We start from the raw sequence: 17,068 nt of genomic DNA on the forward strand, positions 1-17,068 counted from the left end.
AAATGATCATGTTTCAAAAGCTCCACCTACTTTGGTATTTACGTTTTTGTTTTGTTTTGGGTTGATTAATATCCAATCAAAGCAAAAAAAAATCTAATTTAATCTGAATAAAAATCTGAATCTAAATATTTTCTTCTTTTCCTTTATTATCCCTGAAAACTTTTTAAGAAATCTGAATCTAAATATTTTCTTCTTTTCCTTTATTATCCCTGAAAACTTTTTAAGAAGGAATTGAATGGGAGTCAATGGGAGCTCTTATCGAAGGAACGAGTGTCAGTGGTGACAGATCACATGAACCTTTGATGTCTGAGACAGTTGCAAAAGTGAAAGATTTCAAGTGGTACAGTAGACCCGCTCATTATCTCTCTTCATCCCTCTCTTAAATCAGTCTGTTTCCCTCTCTCTCTCAAACTGAAACAGTATCTGCATCTGTCAGGAAGCACGCTACAAACATTCACAATTTCAAGGGAGGAATTGTCTAGCTCTTGTTCCAATTGTCTCTGCAAATTGAATATATAATCAATGTGAGGAGGAACGGTTCTCACTGCGAGAGGAATTCCACGGAAGACATTTACTGCTGAACGGGAGGGTGCTCACACAAACCGGTTCCGGGTGTCAATAGGCTGGTGGCTAACTTTAGCTGAAAAGCAATCTCCGCTTCAGATTCTTCAACAGAGTGGTAAGAGACTATGTTACGATTCGCGTACACGCTGCTGTGTGTATGTGTGTGTCGTTCTCTTTGTGTGTTGAGCTGTAAACACCGTAAAGCGGTTAAAAGAAAAAACAACGATAGTTTAGCACTGCGTTAGCTTGCTAGCAAACGCAAGCTTACGCCGACGGCTCCAAAATAATCTAAAACAGTTCGGACACTGGATGGAGTGACTCCAGTCGTAGTCTGATTTGAGTAATAAAGGTGATTGGATGCCTAGCTGTGTTTATTTCAACGACCGCTTCACTTAGGCCAGCGTATTGTTCTCTCTGGCGCAACGTTAATTATCACAAGATACTTGATGGCCCTCGATAATAATAAGGTTTGTAATTTTCCTGTGTTCATTTTCAGGATTGACATAAATCCAGGAACAGGATGGGTGAGTGATTGACGTCATTTTATCTTGCACCTTTTATTAGAATTATTTTGCCAGTATTAAATGTCTGAACACATCACCATCGCTCAGTAGAATGTGTCAGTTGCTAATGTGTCACTTCAACAACTGTGTGTGTGTGTGTGTGACACTGAGGCGTCTTGCTGCCACCTGTTCAATATTGTCTCTCTGTTGCTTCACAGACGGTGAAGAGAGAACCTATGGTGGCTGTGAGGGGCCAGACGCCATGTATGTGAAGCTGATCTCCTCAGATGGCCACGAGTTCATAGTGAAACGAGAACATGCCTTGACATCTGGGACTATCAAAGCCATGCTGAGCGGGCCAGGTGAGGATTGGGATGTCCGGTTTAAACATAAGTAGTACACCTATTCAAGTGATGTGAAAAAAGGCAATCAACTGTCTAATCATTTATTTGTAACGGTAATTCACAGGGAATCTTGTCATTTTGGATTTTTTTTATTTGATATAATAAGTAACCGCCCTAAAATGTGCCACTTTTCAGCACATCGTCGGCTGCATGCTCTACGAAAGATGAACCTGCAGCCTTCACTTTTCGTAAAGCATGCAATATTTCCTTTTTTTTGTCATCTTTGATGCAGTCAACCCTAGTAGGGTTCAGGCGCTGAGCATGGTTTAATATGATAATGGGTAATGCGTTAAGGTGCAATCAATCTGCATTAATTAGATTGGTATACAGTCAATAAAGATCTGTTAGATGCAGCCCCATAAACATGGTGCCCAGATTTAAGTGGTTTCAAAATAATTGGACACTACACTATAGCGTGTTTCTAGTGCAGTGGTTTGTCATTTACGTATACAGTGGAGTTTCTGTGCTTGCCAACTTGCTCTAGATTGAGACTCATAAGAGGTTTGATCGGCCATGGTTTCAGATCATGACTGTATTGGAGTTTAATTTTGCCTGTCCAGCTGGTTGCACTTTGTTACCTCCTATTACACAAGGAAATACAGGATTGTTTCCAATGTTGGTAGAATTATTCAGTTTAAATGGCTACTTCCCAGACGGGTTATACAAATTGCATTTCATCAATTGTATGATTTAACACATTGTTTGTCTGTGTTCCCCCCTTCTTCTCATGACACCTTCTGTAACCCTCTATCTGCAGGTCAGTTTGCGGAGAATGAAACCAATGAGGTGAACTTCAGGGAGATTCCGTCCCATGTCTTGTCCAAGGTGTGCATGTATTTCACCTACAAGGTCCGTTACACCAACAGCTCCACAGAAATCCCTGAATTCCCCATTGCCCCGGAGATCGCACTGGAACTGCTCATGGCGGCAAACTTTTTGGATTGCTAAAGTTTCACTGATCATGTAGAAGCTTGAAACATTTTTGGATTTTTTTAAATATTTAACTTGTTTTGCCATGTACATCATATGAAACATGAATGAGTATATAAAACCACGAGACGTTGTTGTTCTTTTTTGCACCTGGCTTTCTGTTTGAATTTTATTAGTATTAAAGAATTTTGTTTTAATAAAATAAAAGGATATGACAGGCTGCACCCCTTCCCCAAGAATGTGATACATGTGCCCCCTGCCCCAAAAATCTTTGTTCACCTCCATCTTAATAAAAGACCCGTTTGGTGAGCTCTGTGTTAGTTCTTACTGCTGTACCTGGTTCCACAGGAAGAATAATTAAATACCACTTTCACAAGAACGTTCATTCCCACTTTAATTCTGTAATGTGGTTTTACTCAAATGAAATGGCCAACCTAAAAAACAATAAAATGTTCTGACAGGGATGTGTTAGAGATAATATATGATGCAGTAATTTAAAAGGCTAGAATCTGGGGAACAACTGTAATCCAGTATTTAGGTCCTGAGCACCGACGGTGCAAAGGCCCAATTGCTTCAGGGGCACTTCAGGCCTGATGACAATGTATTAGTGATGGCGAAATGAAGCTTCATGGAGCATTGAAGCTTTCCATCCAATTGGTTCGCTCATGGGCGGAAGGTTCATGGTGCTTCGTTTGCTCTACTGCGCCATCAAGTGGACAATAAATGTTAAACGAGTTATTAGAATGACACCCTGGCTTTGGTGTGTGACGCTTTGAATTGAATAAATAAATGATGTTTGTGATGCTAATACACAACTTATGAACTTATTAATATGGTGTCTGTCTTTATGATACATGGCGGGATCAAAAGGGACAGTGGAAACACTGGGCAGAAGGGTTGTGATGTGCTTGTGTTACTAGGGACAACATGTAGCATGTAACTTGTTAAATATGGACAACATTTTTTTTTGAGTTAGAGAAGGGTTAGAGAAGGAATAGTATCAAAAAAAAAATACTAATACGAATAATCATACTCTTATGGCAAAGTGTAAGGATCAAATGGAACTAAAATTTGTAGGACTGCAAAGCAGCACTGGGTGGGCCAGGGCACATGCATTTTGAAGCGTTGCATGCGTTTTGCCTGAAAAAATTAATAGTGACTGAGGAAATATTGACACATAGAGCTGCTATGCTTTGACTCTGATCATGAGACAGAAGTTTGGTGGTGATAGGACAATGCAGAGTGGAGTTATGACAACATTGTCTCCTTTGAAGGATGAACCTTGGCTGTACCTCAATGTTTACACGGTTTGAGGAAATGTCCCAATTCTGAGAGAGGGATAGAGACATAACCTTTGCAAGACATAAATATTCCTTTGATCTTTGACCACTGACACTGCAGGAGTGGAGTTGTTTGTTTACGGCTGAGCATCAAAGGATTCAGGGTCCATGTATGTCCGCGACATGGAACATCGTGTTTTAATGGCGTGTAATCAAACTTTGACGCCACGCCACTGTCACGGTCACTGTGTGACGAAAAATGTGTATCTCCATTGAGCCATTTTGCGACGCCCATTGAAAATTTTGGTAATATGAGCATGTTAAAGACCTCAAAAAGCCAATTCATTTGTGTGAATAATAATCCTTACAATTTCAATAGGGCCTCACCCTGTCAGTGCTCGGGCCCTAATGCATAAGGGGCATTTTTGACCCATGTTGTGCATTAGAAGGTTAGTGATACAAAAATGATTTTTATTCAAAAAGTAACAAAGGAAAAATTGAAATTGAGCCGGGTCACTTTGGACACATGTTGTGTATCAAAGGGTTATGATGCAAGAATAACGCTGGTTTGTGATTGACTACTTACATCCACTTTATATAAAATAACGATTCAAATTATATGACCATTCAAATTACGCAAATGCAAGCTCAAGCATGATCATATCATTTCAAACAAATGGTCATGCTATGAATATACAAATATATAGTAAATTGCCTAATATAGTCTTTCTAAGAGGATGCGTTACTGGGTGGTACCACAATGTTTTTCCAGTGAGGGGCCTGTTTGGAGCTATTATCTGGCTAATGTGTCGGCCATATCAGGTGCAAGCTCATATCACATCTCACTTACAGTGGTAACAGAACGTTCTAAACTCTGCTGACACAGATAAATGAATATACGTCCTGTTTGTTATTTAATGTGAACATGGAATGAAAAGGGGTTGGCTCATAACGGGATTCTTTTATGTTGAAAAATACAGCTTTGTCATGTTTTCACTCAACTGAGCTCTAGTTGGAACCAATAAAACACGTAATACACAAATGGCATTGATGTTATGAAGAAAGAAATAATAGGTTCAGAAGTGCAATTTCAATTTAAGAGAATTTATAAGAAATCCAAATTGACAGCAGTACAAGGCAGTTGCAGCGCAATATAGGAAATAAAAATAACATTAATAATATGAAAGAGACAGAATCTAAAATAAATAAGTTAAAATGTTGAAATATTATACATGTGCAACATTAAGATAAAAGCTGCGCAGGATTCATTTTATTTTATTGATTCTTTGCTCTATATTGTTCTTTCTTCTCCTCCTCTAGTTTGCGTTGCTTTCTGAATTGCGTACCTGATCATTTAATCTTATTTTGATTCATCTTTGACTCTAACCGCAGTCTATCACCGCAGCGTGTACATCAGGGAAACACCTGAGGCGGAAGCGCAAATTCTGTGCGAGCCGCCGCCTGACCGTTCACACAGGGAGCCGTCCAGGAGGATGTTTTAGATGCTGGCTTGCCTGTCCACTGAGCCACGGGTGGTGACATCAGCAAATGTCCCTACTATGCTGCCAAAATGAGTAGGTTTTTATACTTCTCTTTGTATGCATCATGCTGCTATGAGGAACTGCTTTAAGGTTGTTGTTGTTCAGGTTTGTCTTTTTCTTTTCGTGCTTCCAGCGGCGTCGAGTGGAACGGCATATGCTAGTCAACTCGCCATGGCCGTACTCCGACACCCAACGGGACAGGTTCTGTTTGCGACTTGGATTACTGCTCTGCCTGGATTCGCTGCATGTTATCTGATGTGATCCCACCTCCAGCCTGTCATTTTGATGCTGAGAGAGGGAGAGGGAGAGAGGGGGAGGGAGGAGAAACATCGAGGGAAGGCGAATAAGGAGATTGAGTGAAATACAAACATTCTTTAGGGATTCAAGCTTATTCAATATTGCACATTGCTAAAGAGGGAAGCTGACAGGAAATATACTTTTTATTGGACTATTAGCACATCAACTCCATCCATCTCTCATGCTATGTGTTGTTCCCTGCCTCCTTTTGACTATCCGTCCATTTTATGTCCCTTCAAAGTGTCTGGTCATACCTCAAAAGCTTCTGGAGCTGTTGGCAGTGTGCAGTCGGCTTCTGCGCAGGATGTGCCCAGTAGGCTTCTGCGCAGGTTTAATTTAATTTAATTTTAAATGGAATTTGTTTAAATTTAATTTAATTTAATTTAAAATTCATTTATATATAAATATACAAATGTATACAAACTAAATTAATTTGTTTATATTTAATTCAATTTAGTTTAATTAAATTTTTCCATATATATTTTTTCGTTTTTATATTTATTTATTTTTGTTTTTAAATTGACATAGCATTAGATATTGTGCAATGAATAGGTGGTTGAAGTCCTGCCAACACGACAGCCTGTCAAACTTGAGCTGTTACATTAACATGAAGGATTGGATTAGCTGCTCATTCCCATGAGAAACTAAGCACAGGAAGAAGATGGACCAATTATTATGTGTGTGTGTGTCTGTCATTCTATGCTGCTTTTAAAACATTTGATGTAATTATGGTCAACAGTTGAATAATGGAAAAAAGCTGAGAACTGGTCCTTAACTCTGATGTTAACACTGGTTTGTTTTCCTTCAGTCAAAAACAACTCGGCCCGTCACGTGACCGCCTGACGTACAACCCTCCACTCTGCGGTGATGTGGGAGCGAGGGGGGTTTTCATGATGGCGTCGATGCAGGTAAGAATGCAACTGACAGCGATCGCATATTCACGATTTAGCTCAGCGTCACCTCGGGCTTCTCTGCCGGTTCACTCCCCGGTTCGCCCGTAGACGTGTGTCCCTCCGAGGCGGCGGTGACATCGAGGCCGAAGCGGTGACATTTCGGGCTGAAGCGCTCAGGTTTAGCGCTGAGCTCCGGAGCTAGCAACACAACTAGCCCATCATCACCAACAGCCCCGAGTCCAGGCTAACACGCAGCTTCCTGGGGAGCGGCGTCGAGTTGTGTAGACAGACATGTTGCGTGGTCTACCTCGCAGTCACACGCCGGTGGTAACTGATGTCATGTGTTTTATATACGTTTTAATTAACTGGATTTGTTGTGGTGCCGTTTAGCGGACGTTAGCCAGCTAACGACACAGTGCGCAGATTGAGCCTCCTGTAGCCGAGCAGGTGCATCCGAACAGTCTCCTCCTCTGAAAAGCTTTTAAAATACGGTATCATGACGGATGTGTGTGGTTTGCTGTTTATTTATCAAACGTATATTTTCCTGGGTCAAAAGACGTTTGTTTGAAATACAAGGGAAAGACGTGAAATCAGGCAGGGTGGAGTTTAGCTTCTCCTGCTGTGACGTCCAGCTTTACGGCAGCTCTTACCTTTCAGAGCCTAATTTAAGATGAGATCAACCGTCATCGATGGCACAGAATGATTTGATGTAAACTGTATTTGTGCATGTAGGGAGATGGTGAAACGTATATAGATTACATACAGATATTTTTAAGTATAAGTATATAGAAAGGTATGATATAGCAAATTAATAATACATATGTCATATAAATTCAATGAAATATATACATATATATAGTATGAATAAACCTTAGTATACTAAATAGCTGTATAATACTTATAGTAGGATTTGAAGTTCTCGATATAAATTCACATTAACATACAATATGTTATGATATTATATATAGTGGTATTCATTTTTATCTTGCTGTGGTTGTATGTTTTTTTTAGTATGTTTTATATAAGAAAACCCAATCATGTTTTCTCCAACAGAAGAGGCTACAGAAGGAATTATTAGCCCTGCAAAATGATCCACCACCTGGGATGACGCTGAACGAAAAAAGTGTACAGAGCTGCATCACACAGTAAGTGTTCGGTTTTTTGTCAGAAATTGTCAACTGTCATCCACACCTGCAGGAGACACTGGAGAAGGTTTGCGTCTATGAATAAACACACATTTCCCATCTGGCCTGTTTCATCACCGCCATTAAACAGAGCGTCAAAGGTAACTGTTGCAATAGTGGTATTAAGAGTGCAGCGCCTGGTGAGGAGAAATCGGGGTCATTTGAGCAAATGGTAGCACTGGCCCCATCAGCAGAGTGTCTCTATTGCACAGTGTCACTAATCGTCCTTCATAAAATATTTAGGGGTTGGCATGCAGGACTTGGGTTAGAGTGGCAAGGAGCAGAGGCTGCTCAGCTGACCTTTCTGTCTGGGTGTCTTGGGCGTTCCCATGAATACTCCTGCAGTGGGACTCTGTGTCTGATAAGCAGTAGATATCTGATAACCCATGAATTTGATCAAGATTTTCGATTGGCTTCATTCAATTTTACATTCAAGGTTTCTCCTTTGTATATTATATAAGTAATATCAATAGGTTTTAATAATGCGATGTATAATCACAGTAAGGAGGTGTAAGACAGTATTGAGCTTCCTCAGATTTGTTGATGGTTCTCTGTTTGTCAGGTATGAGTCATTCTTTGCTCGAGAGTTTAAAACCACAACCTTCACCAATCTGTCTTTAATCTTAACTTAAAAAATAATACATTATGTGACATTTATCTTGATAATTAGCCACATCGTCCAGCCCTGTCTTGTAGCATCACACGTCTCAGTGCTTGTGTTTAGTTTCAGGCAGCCTTGTTACAATGGAATTTCCATGATGTTGATGTCTCCCTCATTGGTTAACAATGACCTGGTCAGAGTGAATGAATGATGTGTGTTGTGATGTATCTGACAAGTCTCCCAACCAGTTCTGCTGGCTTCTGCACTCCAGGTTTGTGATGGTATGCATGGGTGTGCCTATATGTCCCAACTCAGAGGTCAAAGTGAATCCACTGCCTCGGGTTGGCTTTCACTGTTAGTGACTGACAGTTGTATTGTTTTTAGTTGTTTTTTTTTATCACGCAAGTCCTAGTGCAGTAAGATACAAATAGTGTGTTCCTGCTTGACATTCAAGCTAGCCTTTATCAAAATACTGGAAAAGGCCTCGCTGGTGACAACGTGCATGTGTGTGACAATGATAAGGGGACAGTGTGTTTTTAGTATTAGATATTTTGTTTATATAGTACGCTGTCCCTTAGAATTTGATAACAGCGTCTTTTACGTGTGTGCAGTGCAGAAGGTTGAGCTTTATTGTGGAATTAGTCAACCATTACAAGGAAAATGCTGCTTTTTAAGCCCAATAGAGAGATTTGTTTATGTTGACAGCGTCCCAATCTTCGGGCTCTGGGAAATTTGAGCAAGTTGAACGCAGTGTCCTTGGAGTCCTTGTCCGCGTGGGTTGCATCAGGTGTACCTCAGCATCATGTACTGTGATACTGGATTCCTCTAAGCTTTTTGTGTTCCTGGTAGGAATCCACGCTCTGACCATTGAACATGCAAAGTAGTGACCTTGTATGTCGGCCTAAATTATCATGTGCCCCAGGTTATATTCGAATGAGGCTATAAACCTGAACAACGGCCACAAGTCTCTTCATTGTCCTCTGCACTGCTTCCATGGAAGAAATTAGGTCAAAGTTGATAACGCTGCCTTCACTGCTCCTTTTCCCCCTCTCCTTTGAGGTTACATCTAACCCCTGAGTTCGGGCCACATTGAGGAATACACTGTCCGGACTGAGCCCCTTGTATTAGCAACAGCCTTTCTGAGCAAGACACTGAATCCCTCGCAGCTCAGTCAGCACAATTCTTTAGCCCGACTGCAGAAGCGAAAATAGATTTTAACCACTGGATCAATAGAGTATCACATTATTACTCATCCACTCTCATAACCCAGCTGAATATTGACTGACTGACTAACTGTTAATTGTACATTTACTGCAGCGCGGGCAGGTTATAATAATTTATATTATTGTATTTTAATGAAAATGAGGAGACAAGTGAACTGTGCAAGTTGTTCTGCCAATATTCTGCTCCAGAATTAGAGATAGTAGGTGGAGCAAGTTATGAATTGATCTTATCTATTGTTCATGTTAGTCGATCCTCAGCATGTTACAGAAACTACAGTCAAGACTGATGAAAAAGTTGTTAGTTTGCATTAACTAGTAGTATTTGTAAATGCAAACGCATGTAAATGATCTGCTGTTGGCGCTAGCTAGCATGGCTAATAAAATAAATATCCACAACAACTTGCTCTAAGGAAATTAATAACTCTGGTTTTACTGCCTCTATTATCTTGAAAAATAACATTTGGCAAAACATCAGCTTTACAATTCTCACCGAAAATAAATACAAACTATAGAATCTTATGACTGATCCCTGAGTTGTATATATAAACTTCTGAGTGCTTTGTCAATTTAGAGTTTCAGAGTGAAAGACTGTGTGTAATAGAAACTACATTTCAGCTGATAAAAATCCGGATATTTATCTGATGACGCTGTTACTCATGTTAGATGTTTTTTTGTGTTTTTGTACACCACCTGTGTCACTGAGTGTTGCTGATCTGTATATTGTGAGGATTAAGTGAGATGTATTAACATTTTGATATTGTGCCTCCCTTTCAGGTGGATTGTAGACATGGAGGGAGCTACTGGCACACTGTATGAAGGAGAGAAATTTCAGTTGCTTTTCAAATTTAGTGCTCGATATCCTTTTGAGTCACCTCAGGTAAGCAGAAGTTGCTTCGCAGCCATCTCCCTGTGTGTCTGTGTGTGATAATGTGTGTGTGGCTATAAGAGCTCAGTGAAGAGCTTTGTCCTGTAAGTGCGGTTCATTTATCATTATGTCTTAAGGGCCTTGAAAGCCCTGATGGATTTGACCAGTTTTGTACTGTACCGTCCTGAGGCTATGCAACATTCGCTGAGCTATAAATGACAACTCTAGGATAATGCTAAATTGCTACAGCCTGATTTATCAATCTCAAAGTGTAAATGATGAAGAATCTTCAGGTCAGCAAACTGAATAAATCCCTCAGTAGCAGCTGTAAGTTACTGGTCATATCATACAAGACCAAATAAAGCTGCAGCAACAAATCACAAGAGCAAATTAATTCTCTGCTGGTTTGATGATACAGTGTCCAGAGTTACAGCTTTTCCAAACAAAGGCAAAAACTGAAGACCTGTGTAAATGATCCTCAGTATCCGCTCTCTGGATTCCTGCTATAATCACAACACAGTGGCTTCCCTGTTGTTAATGGACTGGATTTCAGTGTTGAAACACTGCAGCCAGGAATCACTGACTCTTACAGACACCAGTATAGAGCTTCCTCTGAAGCCACGTTTGAAGGGATTAGTTGAACTCAACAATCTTGTTTGACTCATCAGGAGCCTTCCCACCTAAAAATAGAGAATGAGGCTCTGTAGACCAAATTAGATAAACTCTGTTACTTAGCCACTATCCTCCCAAATAGAAAGTACAGGCTGTCAAAGGGCTCCTCTGTTGGACTCCCCTTTGGGCCCCCAGGGGAACATCTGTGATAAGAGTTGTACTGTATTATTGGGTGCTTGAGTAGCTTCAGAGGTAATTGGAAATTATACAAATGTGTTGTTTTGAGAACATGTGTGCTGCCTTTTGAAAGAGACCCACCCCCTTAGCAAATGGCACTACTGTCATGAAAATAACCCTCCTCACCAATTGATAACTCTTACAATAACAGCTTGCATATCTTCATAGAAGGCCCTGTAACCTGCAACCAGTGCATTTTTACTTTTGTTTTGTTAAGCTGGCGCTGCGTAGGCTGACTGGTTAGAATGGTGAAAACCATCACAGCCTCTTCTCACACCAACCTTCAACAATGTCATTTTTTAAGATTTTTTATTTCACTGGTGTTCACAGCAAATGCCTTCCTGACTGACAGGTTTTCTTTGGAGTATTTTCTTTGCTATTAGCAGTCTAGTTTTCTTACATGGTGAACATGTGTGATTACCGCTTGTTTTTTCCCGATTGCGAGGAAACACAGTTTGTATTGTGAGGTAAGATAGAACGTAAAAGCAATCCCGATTAATATTCTCGGTGTGACCCTTTGGGGGCACCGTGTAAAACACATATTCAGAAGGTGCATTTTTGGATTCTTAAATAGTTCACATTAATTAATATTCCATCGTTGACTCGTAAATAATTTCAGCCCTAAACAAAACAAAATGAATTTTATTCTTATTAAATAAATTATAGTGGGTGTGGGTGTTGATATGCGTTGTGCACAGGTCAATGAAGCAGCACAGAGATGGATACAAACATAACCGTAACTAATACAAACATAGAATTTAAAAGCCAAGTTTAGAGGATCTATTATGCCTGGTCGCTTAAAGCTAATTCTAATATCACTGAACTTTGTGTTTAGCAGACATTATCGTAAATATTTAAACTCTCTGCGAGCATGGGGCTTTTATTTGTCTTGACGTCCTGAGTTCAGTGTCAACTTTACTCTCTGCGCCTCTATCTAACACTCATCCTGCCCCCCCTTCCCTCCTGCCCTGTGTAGTGAAGCCTGCACTCTCCTGTGAGGCCATGTCTGGTGCCAGGCGGCCTCAGCCCATTGTTATCTTTCATTACCCTCTTTACACTATCACCTCTCTCTACTTTAGCATCACAGTCTTGAGTTCCTCTCATCACGCTCACTGTATCTCCCTGGTTGCCCGGAGTCTTGCACCATTTTAATGGCTAATATCCCCTGATCCTTTTTTATTAAGCACGTCTCTTCTCCCAGTCACTCGTTCCCCTTTCCCCCCTCTCTCACCCCTACCCGGCCCCTCTGTCCTAATCCCAAAGCTTCATGTCGCTGTAGTGGGCTAAGCCTGAGTTTATACAGCAAGTGTCATTATTTTCCATCACGAGTGGAAAAAAAAATAGAACTTTTTCCTGATTAGTTCTCTCGAAAAGAGGATCAAGACAAATATCTCAATTCACTGTTTAAGAAAAGCTTATTTCATGTGTTCATAATGAAAAACTCACCTCCGCATTATTGTGATGTACTCAGTGACTTATCTTTTTGTTTGTCTTTGTTTGCAGGTTATGTTCACAGGAGAGAATGTACCTGTCCATCCTCATGTGTATAGCAACGGTCACATCTGTTTGTCCATTCTAACGGAAGATTGGTCTCCAGCCCTCTCAGTGCAAGCAGTTTGTCTTAGCATTATCAGCATGTTGTCCAGCTGCAAAGAAAAGGTACAGTTATGTTAGTTATGGGCCAATTAATACATAGATATATGACGTGATTGAAATGTTACATTTAAATTCTCTTTTCTTTTTCTGCAGAGACGACCGCCTGATAACTCATTTTATGTCAGAACGTGTAACAAAAATCCAAAGAAGACAAAATGGTGGTATCATGGTGAGTGTTATCTTTTTTGGTCAGCGATCATAGGTAGATAGACATGTCATTAAATTGGATGTGATAATTATTTTTGTTTTTCTTCCACAGATGATACATGCTAATGTACAAACTTTGTAATAATCGTAGAAGAAAGAAGTCCTACTGACCTACGTAAAAGCACTTTTTAATAATTCAGTCTTTGAACTCTGACCGGAGTCTGGACCAGTGGATACCATGCTCTGGAGGCTCTCGACTGCACCCCCCCCCCCCCCCCCAGCCCCCCCCCCCCCCCCCCCCCCCAGCCCCACCCCACCACGCGGGCAGTTGGATGCATGTTTTAGTCGGGTTGTAATATAAAGAATACAAATAATTTGACAGTTTAGATGCACCCACGATGGATTGTTTTGGGCAAAAAATTAGTAATGCAGAGAGCAAGCAAGTTAGGTGGATTTGAAGTGAGAAAATTACAATCCCTGTTTTAAGATTATTATTGTTACTTTTTTGTTTGCGTGTGGGTGCATTTTAAAGGTCCTTGTGTTGTGCAATAATAACTGATGGATGCATGCTGGGGCCTGCAAAGAGAAATCCAAATCTGATTGTTTTCTGGAAGGGATCGGACCATCATAACCCCAAGGAAATGCTTCATCTGGTTTTAGTTTTTTTGGGGGAAAAATATTATTATTATATGCACTGTGAAAGTATCTAGTTTGAAAAGGCACTATAAGAACATTATTCTCAACATGCAGTTGTACTGTAAGCAGTCCTCCATATATTTATCAGGTGACAAGGTTTAAGTTTGTAACCACTGTATCAAGAGTTCACTCGAGTTTCCTCTCCATCTTCCAACCTGAGAGCCGGTTGCACTTCTTCCTGCTGTTGGACAGAATGTCGGTACAGGATCAAAACGGATGCGACCACTACGCGGTCCCTCGCTCTATCAGTCGGTCAGTCAGCGTGCATCACATAAAACCACATGTGTGGCGTTTGCTCGTCCAGCCATGAAGACGTGCAGTGGCCTCTCTTCCATTTAAAGAATGTCTGGGAGAGAACTATGATCCATTTTTATTTTTAGATACTTTTTTTCTTTTTTTTAAACTCATGCTTTAATCTTCTCAAAATGTTTGATTTTAAATGTCCTGAGTTCTTTTTTGTACTGCTTTTCAACTTGGAGTATTTTGATGGGTCGTTATGTTTTTTTTGTTTAAACTTTTCTTTTTTCTTTTTGAATATGTTATTTAATTTAAAAATGTTCTTTCGTTTCATCTCCAGAACGGTAATGAATGACGAAAAAGGAGTCTTTCTAGAAGTTGTAACAATGAGGCTTTTCTGATTTCCCCCTGGTCAGAGTTTTGGGCTCAGGTAATTTTTTTCATTATAGAGATCACCTCGAAAAAGATACCTATCAGATATTTTGAATTTAACTATATTTTCACCCAAAGAGACTGTTATGTTGTAAACTTATAACATGTCTGACACTATTGTATATATACGTCTTTAAATTGTTGGATGATGTGAAAGAAATTAGCAGAGGATGCATTTCCTTGATAGCAGAATGATAATAGAAGTGCTTTATTTTATTGGATGCTAGTTTGCATCTTTTGCTAATTAGGAGGTGTACAGACAGCGACAAACACTATTATTTGTTAAAAAAAAAAGTTTAGTAGTTTTACAGTGTGGGTGCATGCAATTTTAAACCCTGCTTTTTCTTATTGGCATCAGACATTGTGACAACTTTTAGTCTTTCCACAACTAAGGTCATGGTTTAAGGGATGGATATAACAAACCCTCCAGAGGCTCTTTTTGACATTTTAAGAGTGTAATCACTCCATTCCTAGAGAAATGTTTTTCGCCATCCAGTCAGAGATACTTGAATTTTCCATCATGGGTTGTTTTGCATTTTCTTTTTTCCAGGGTCTAGCTGAGTTTCTTGAATGAACTTGAGTGAATGTGATGACTCTCTATACTGTAGAAGAGATTACCACAGCACACCGCTATCTCAAAACTATATTGATAACTTATAAGTCATCTATTTAACCAATGATTTTTTTTTTTAAAGCGATTATAAACTTCATCGTAAGGCTCTTGTCTGCTGTTGCTGTGTTTTGAGGAAATAGATGGGAGGACAAACGATTGTGTCAATGCAGTAACAACGGCATCTGTGCGGGGACAAAAAGCCCTCACCCAGTCCGCAGTAGAACACTAGGGATTAGAAAAACTTGCGAGTGAATATGTTACAAGGGTTTGGATGTGATATATAATTTTATTTTACTTTTTCTTTTCAATGTGGTTTGAACTCTAAGCTTGCAGGTTGTTGTGAGTGATGAACACTAATGAGGGTGTGGTATTTATATTTGAATTTTTTTGTTCTGGGATGTGCAAGCTCCATGTAATAGGTGCCTGTTCATTTTCATAATCAATAATAAAAAGCAAAGATTCACTTTTATTCAAACTTGGTTTGTGCAATGTTTGAATCTCAAATCCCTCTTTTTTGCAGCTTGTGAAAGTTGAAATGGATTTCATTCTGATGTACATTAAAACGAAATAGTCCCAATCTAAAGGGATCTAAGATTTCATATCAAGTCTGTCTCTGCAAATAGCGAAACACAGATCTTGTGCTTGTTTGGACTGTACCTACAGACATGAATGAGGAATTGCACGTCACATAAACAAAATCACATAACATTGTAAAAAAAAATTCAGATCTCAAAGGAACTGCTGATTTTCAGAAAATGATCAGAAGAAAAATAATAATTTGAAATGGTAAGAGCTCGCACACGATCAACCATTTGATCTATGTAACAAACTGATTTATTTATTTTTTAGTATCCCAATTATTCCAGTTAAAAAACTAAAAGTGTTATAAATATGAATTATCCTACTTAAGTTCAGGTAAACCACGGCTGTGGATATATTCAACATAAGCCCGAACTACATGTCATTTTCTTAACTGTGTGTTAGTTCATAAAGTTACTCTTTATGAACTTACAGCTCTTAGTATGACTTACTTTCAAAGTGTACTTTCCCTTGTACTCATACATCTCATACTCAAAACTACAACTGTGGAACAGGCAGTGTAGTAGCGCCATCTACTGGTCATGCTACAGCATCGCTCTTGTCAGATATTTTTCTGAGGAGCCATGATACACATTCATACGTTTTGACTTATAGTTGCTTTGTCAGAAGTATAGTAACATATGTATTTGTTTTGGCTCCATTCAGCTGTGAGACCCCTGACTATTCTCTCCATTTATTTGACCCATCATGATAAATATGTTCCAGACATTTTGTTTTAAAGCAGGAAAATCACAGATGTTTCCAAAAGCATGATACTTTTGCTATATTTGGCTCAGTTGTCCCAGGAGGACATGACACAACAGCTCAACCCTGAAAGTGAAGCCCCTGAAGGGAAAACCACCATAATTTAGTTCATTTACAGTTTATATTTACAGCTTTAACTAATGTGAAATGTCCAAATGTCTGCTGTGAAAAAGGCCTGTGGTATTTCATCTTACTGAATCAAGACAGAAATCCACCAACAGCAGGTCGACGAGATGACCACCTGCCATGCCAGAGTGCCATTGAGCAAAGGAGTGAACTGCTATCATCAGCTTGGACTGCAGGTGTTAATGTGTTTGGGTTTTTCTTCGACCAAAACAGTCCAGATTTTAGATGATTTACTTTACTATGAAGCTCACTTAACGAAGAGGCCTCCTGAAACAGTAAATAGCCCAATAAAACCAATTTAAAAATCAGAGGCTTATGTCAAGTTTGTATTATGCTTATTTTTGTAAAATGCACAACATAAAACAATAACATGTGTTTATTTAGGTGTGAGATCAATGCGATTTGCAGGAGAACCAGTGTAAAAAGGTTCTTTTCGCTTCTGAATCAAAGTTACACCGAGCACTGAGGAAGCACACCGGGAATGAACCACTCGTGTCGCCGCGGGGGTGGACGATCCACTCGACATTAACCTCAAACTCCAATGGCTGCAAGTTGGCGCATTACAAGCAAACGAATCAAAATGAATCAAATACAAAATAAGGAAGTTTATAAACCAGCTGTTAAACCGAACCACCTTATTTACTTCCAAAGAGACACGTTTCCATCGTTTCACCCAGAGAAAT

At 39.6% G+C, this 17,068-nt stretch overlaps 2 protein-coding genes across 4 annotated transcripts; both read left to right on the top strand.

Annotated features, from left to right (window-relative positions):
- The first annotated feature begins 532 nt into the window (after positions 1 to 532).
- Positions 533 to 2,710, top strand: eloca (elongin C paralog a). 2 transcript variants are annotated; one of them, XM_062379862.1, is made up of 4 exons: positions 533 to 679; positions 1,061 to 1,088; positions 1,286 to 1,429; positions 2,229 to 2,710. In XM_062379862.1, the coding sequence occupies exons 2-4, from the start codon at positions 1,085 to 1,087 to the stop codon at positions 2,417 to 2,419; spliced, it is 339 nt and encodes a 112-aa protein (XP_062235846.1). In that variant the 5' UTR covers positions 533 to 679; positions 1,061 to 1,084; the 3' UTR covers positions 2,420 to 2,710. The 2 variants fall into 2 exon arrangements, with proteins under 2 accessions (XP_062235846.1, XP_062235848.1); XM_062379864.1 differs by lacking the exon at positions 533 to 679 and adding an exon at positions 890 to 913.
- Positions 2,711 to 6,333: 3,623 nt separating this feature from the next.
- On the top strand, positions 6,334 to 15,384 carry ube2wb (ubiquitin conjugating enzyme E2 Wb). 2 transcript variants are annotated; one of them, XM_062379566.1, is made up of 6 exons: positions 6,334 to 6,427; positions 7,466 to 7,557; positions 10,195 to 10,297; positions 12,638 to 12,793; positions 12,884 to 12,959; positions 13,050 to 15,384. In XM_062379566.1, exons 1-6 carry the CDS (start codon positions 6,410 to 6,412, stop codon positions 13,061 to 13,063), a joined length of 459 nt encoding a protein of 152 aa, XP_062235550.1. In that variant the 5' UTR covers positions 6,334 to 6,409; the 3' UTR covers positions 13,064 to 15,384. The 2 variants fall into 2 exon arrangements, with proteins under 2 accessions (XP_062235550.1, XP_062235549.1); XM_062379565.1 differs by lacking the exon at positions 6,334 to 6,427 and adding an exon at positions 6,465 to 6,739.
- Positions 15,385 to 17,068: the final 1,684 nt, after the last annotated feature.

This window comes from Platichthys flesus, chromosome 21, assembly GCF_949316205.1.
Source record: "Platichthys flesus chromosome 21, fPlaFle2.1, whole genome shotgun sequence".
Classification (NCBI taxonomy): Eukaryota; Metazoa; Chordata; class Actinopteri; order Pleuronectiformes; family Pleuronectidae; genus Platichthys; species Platichthys flesus.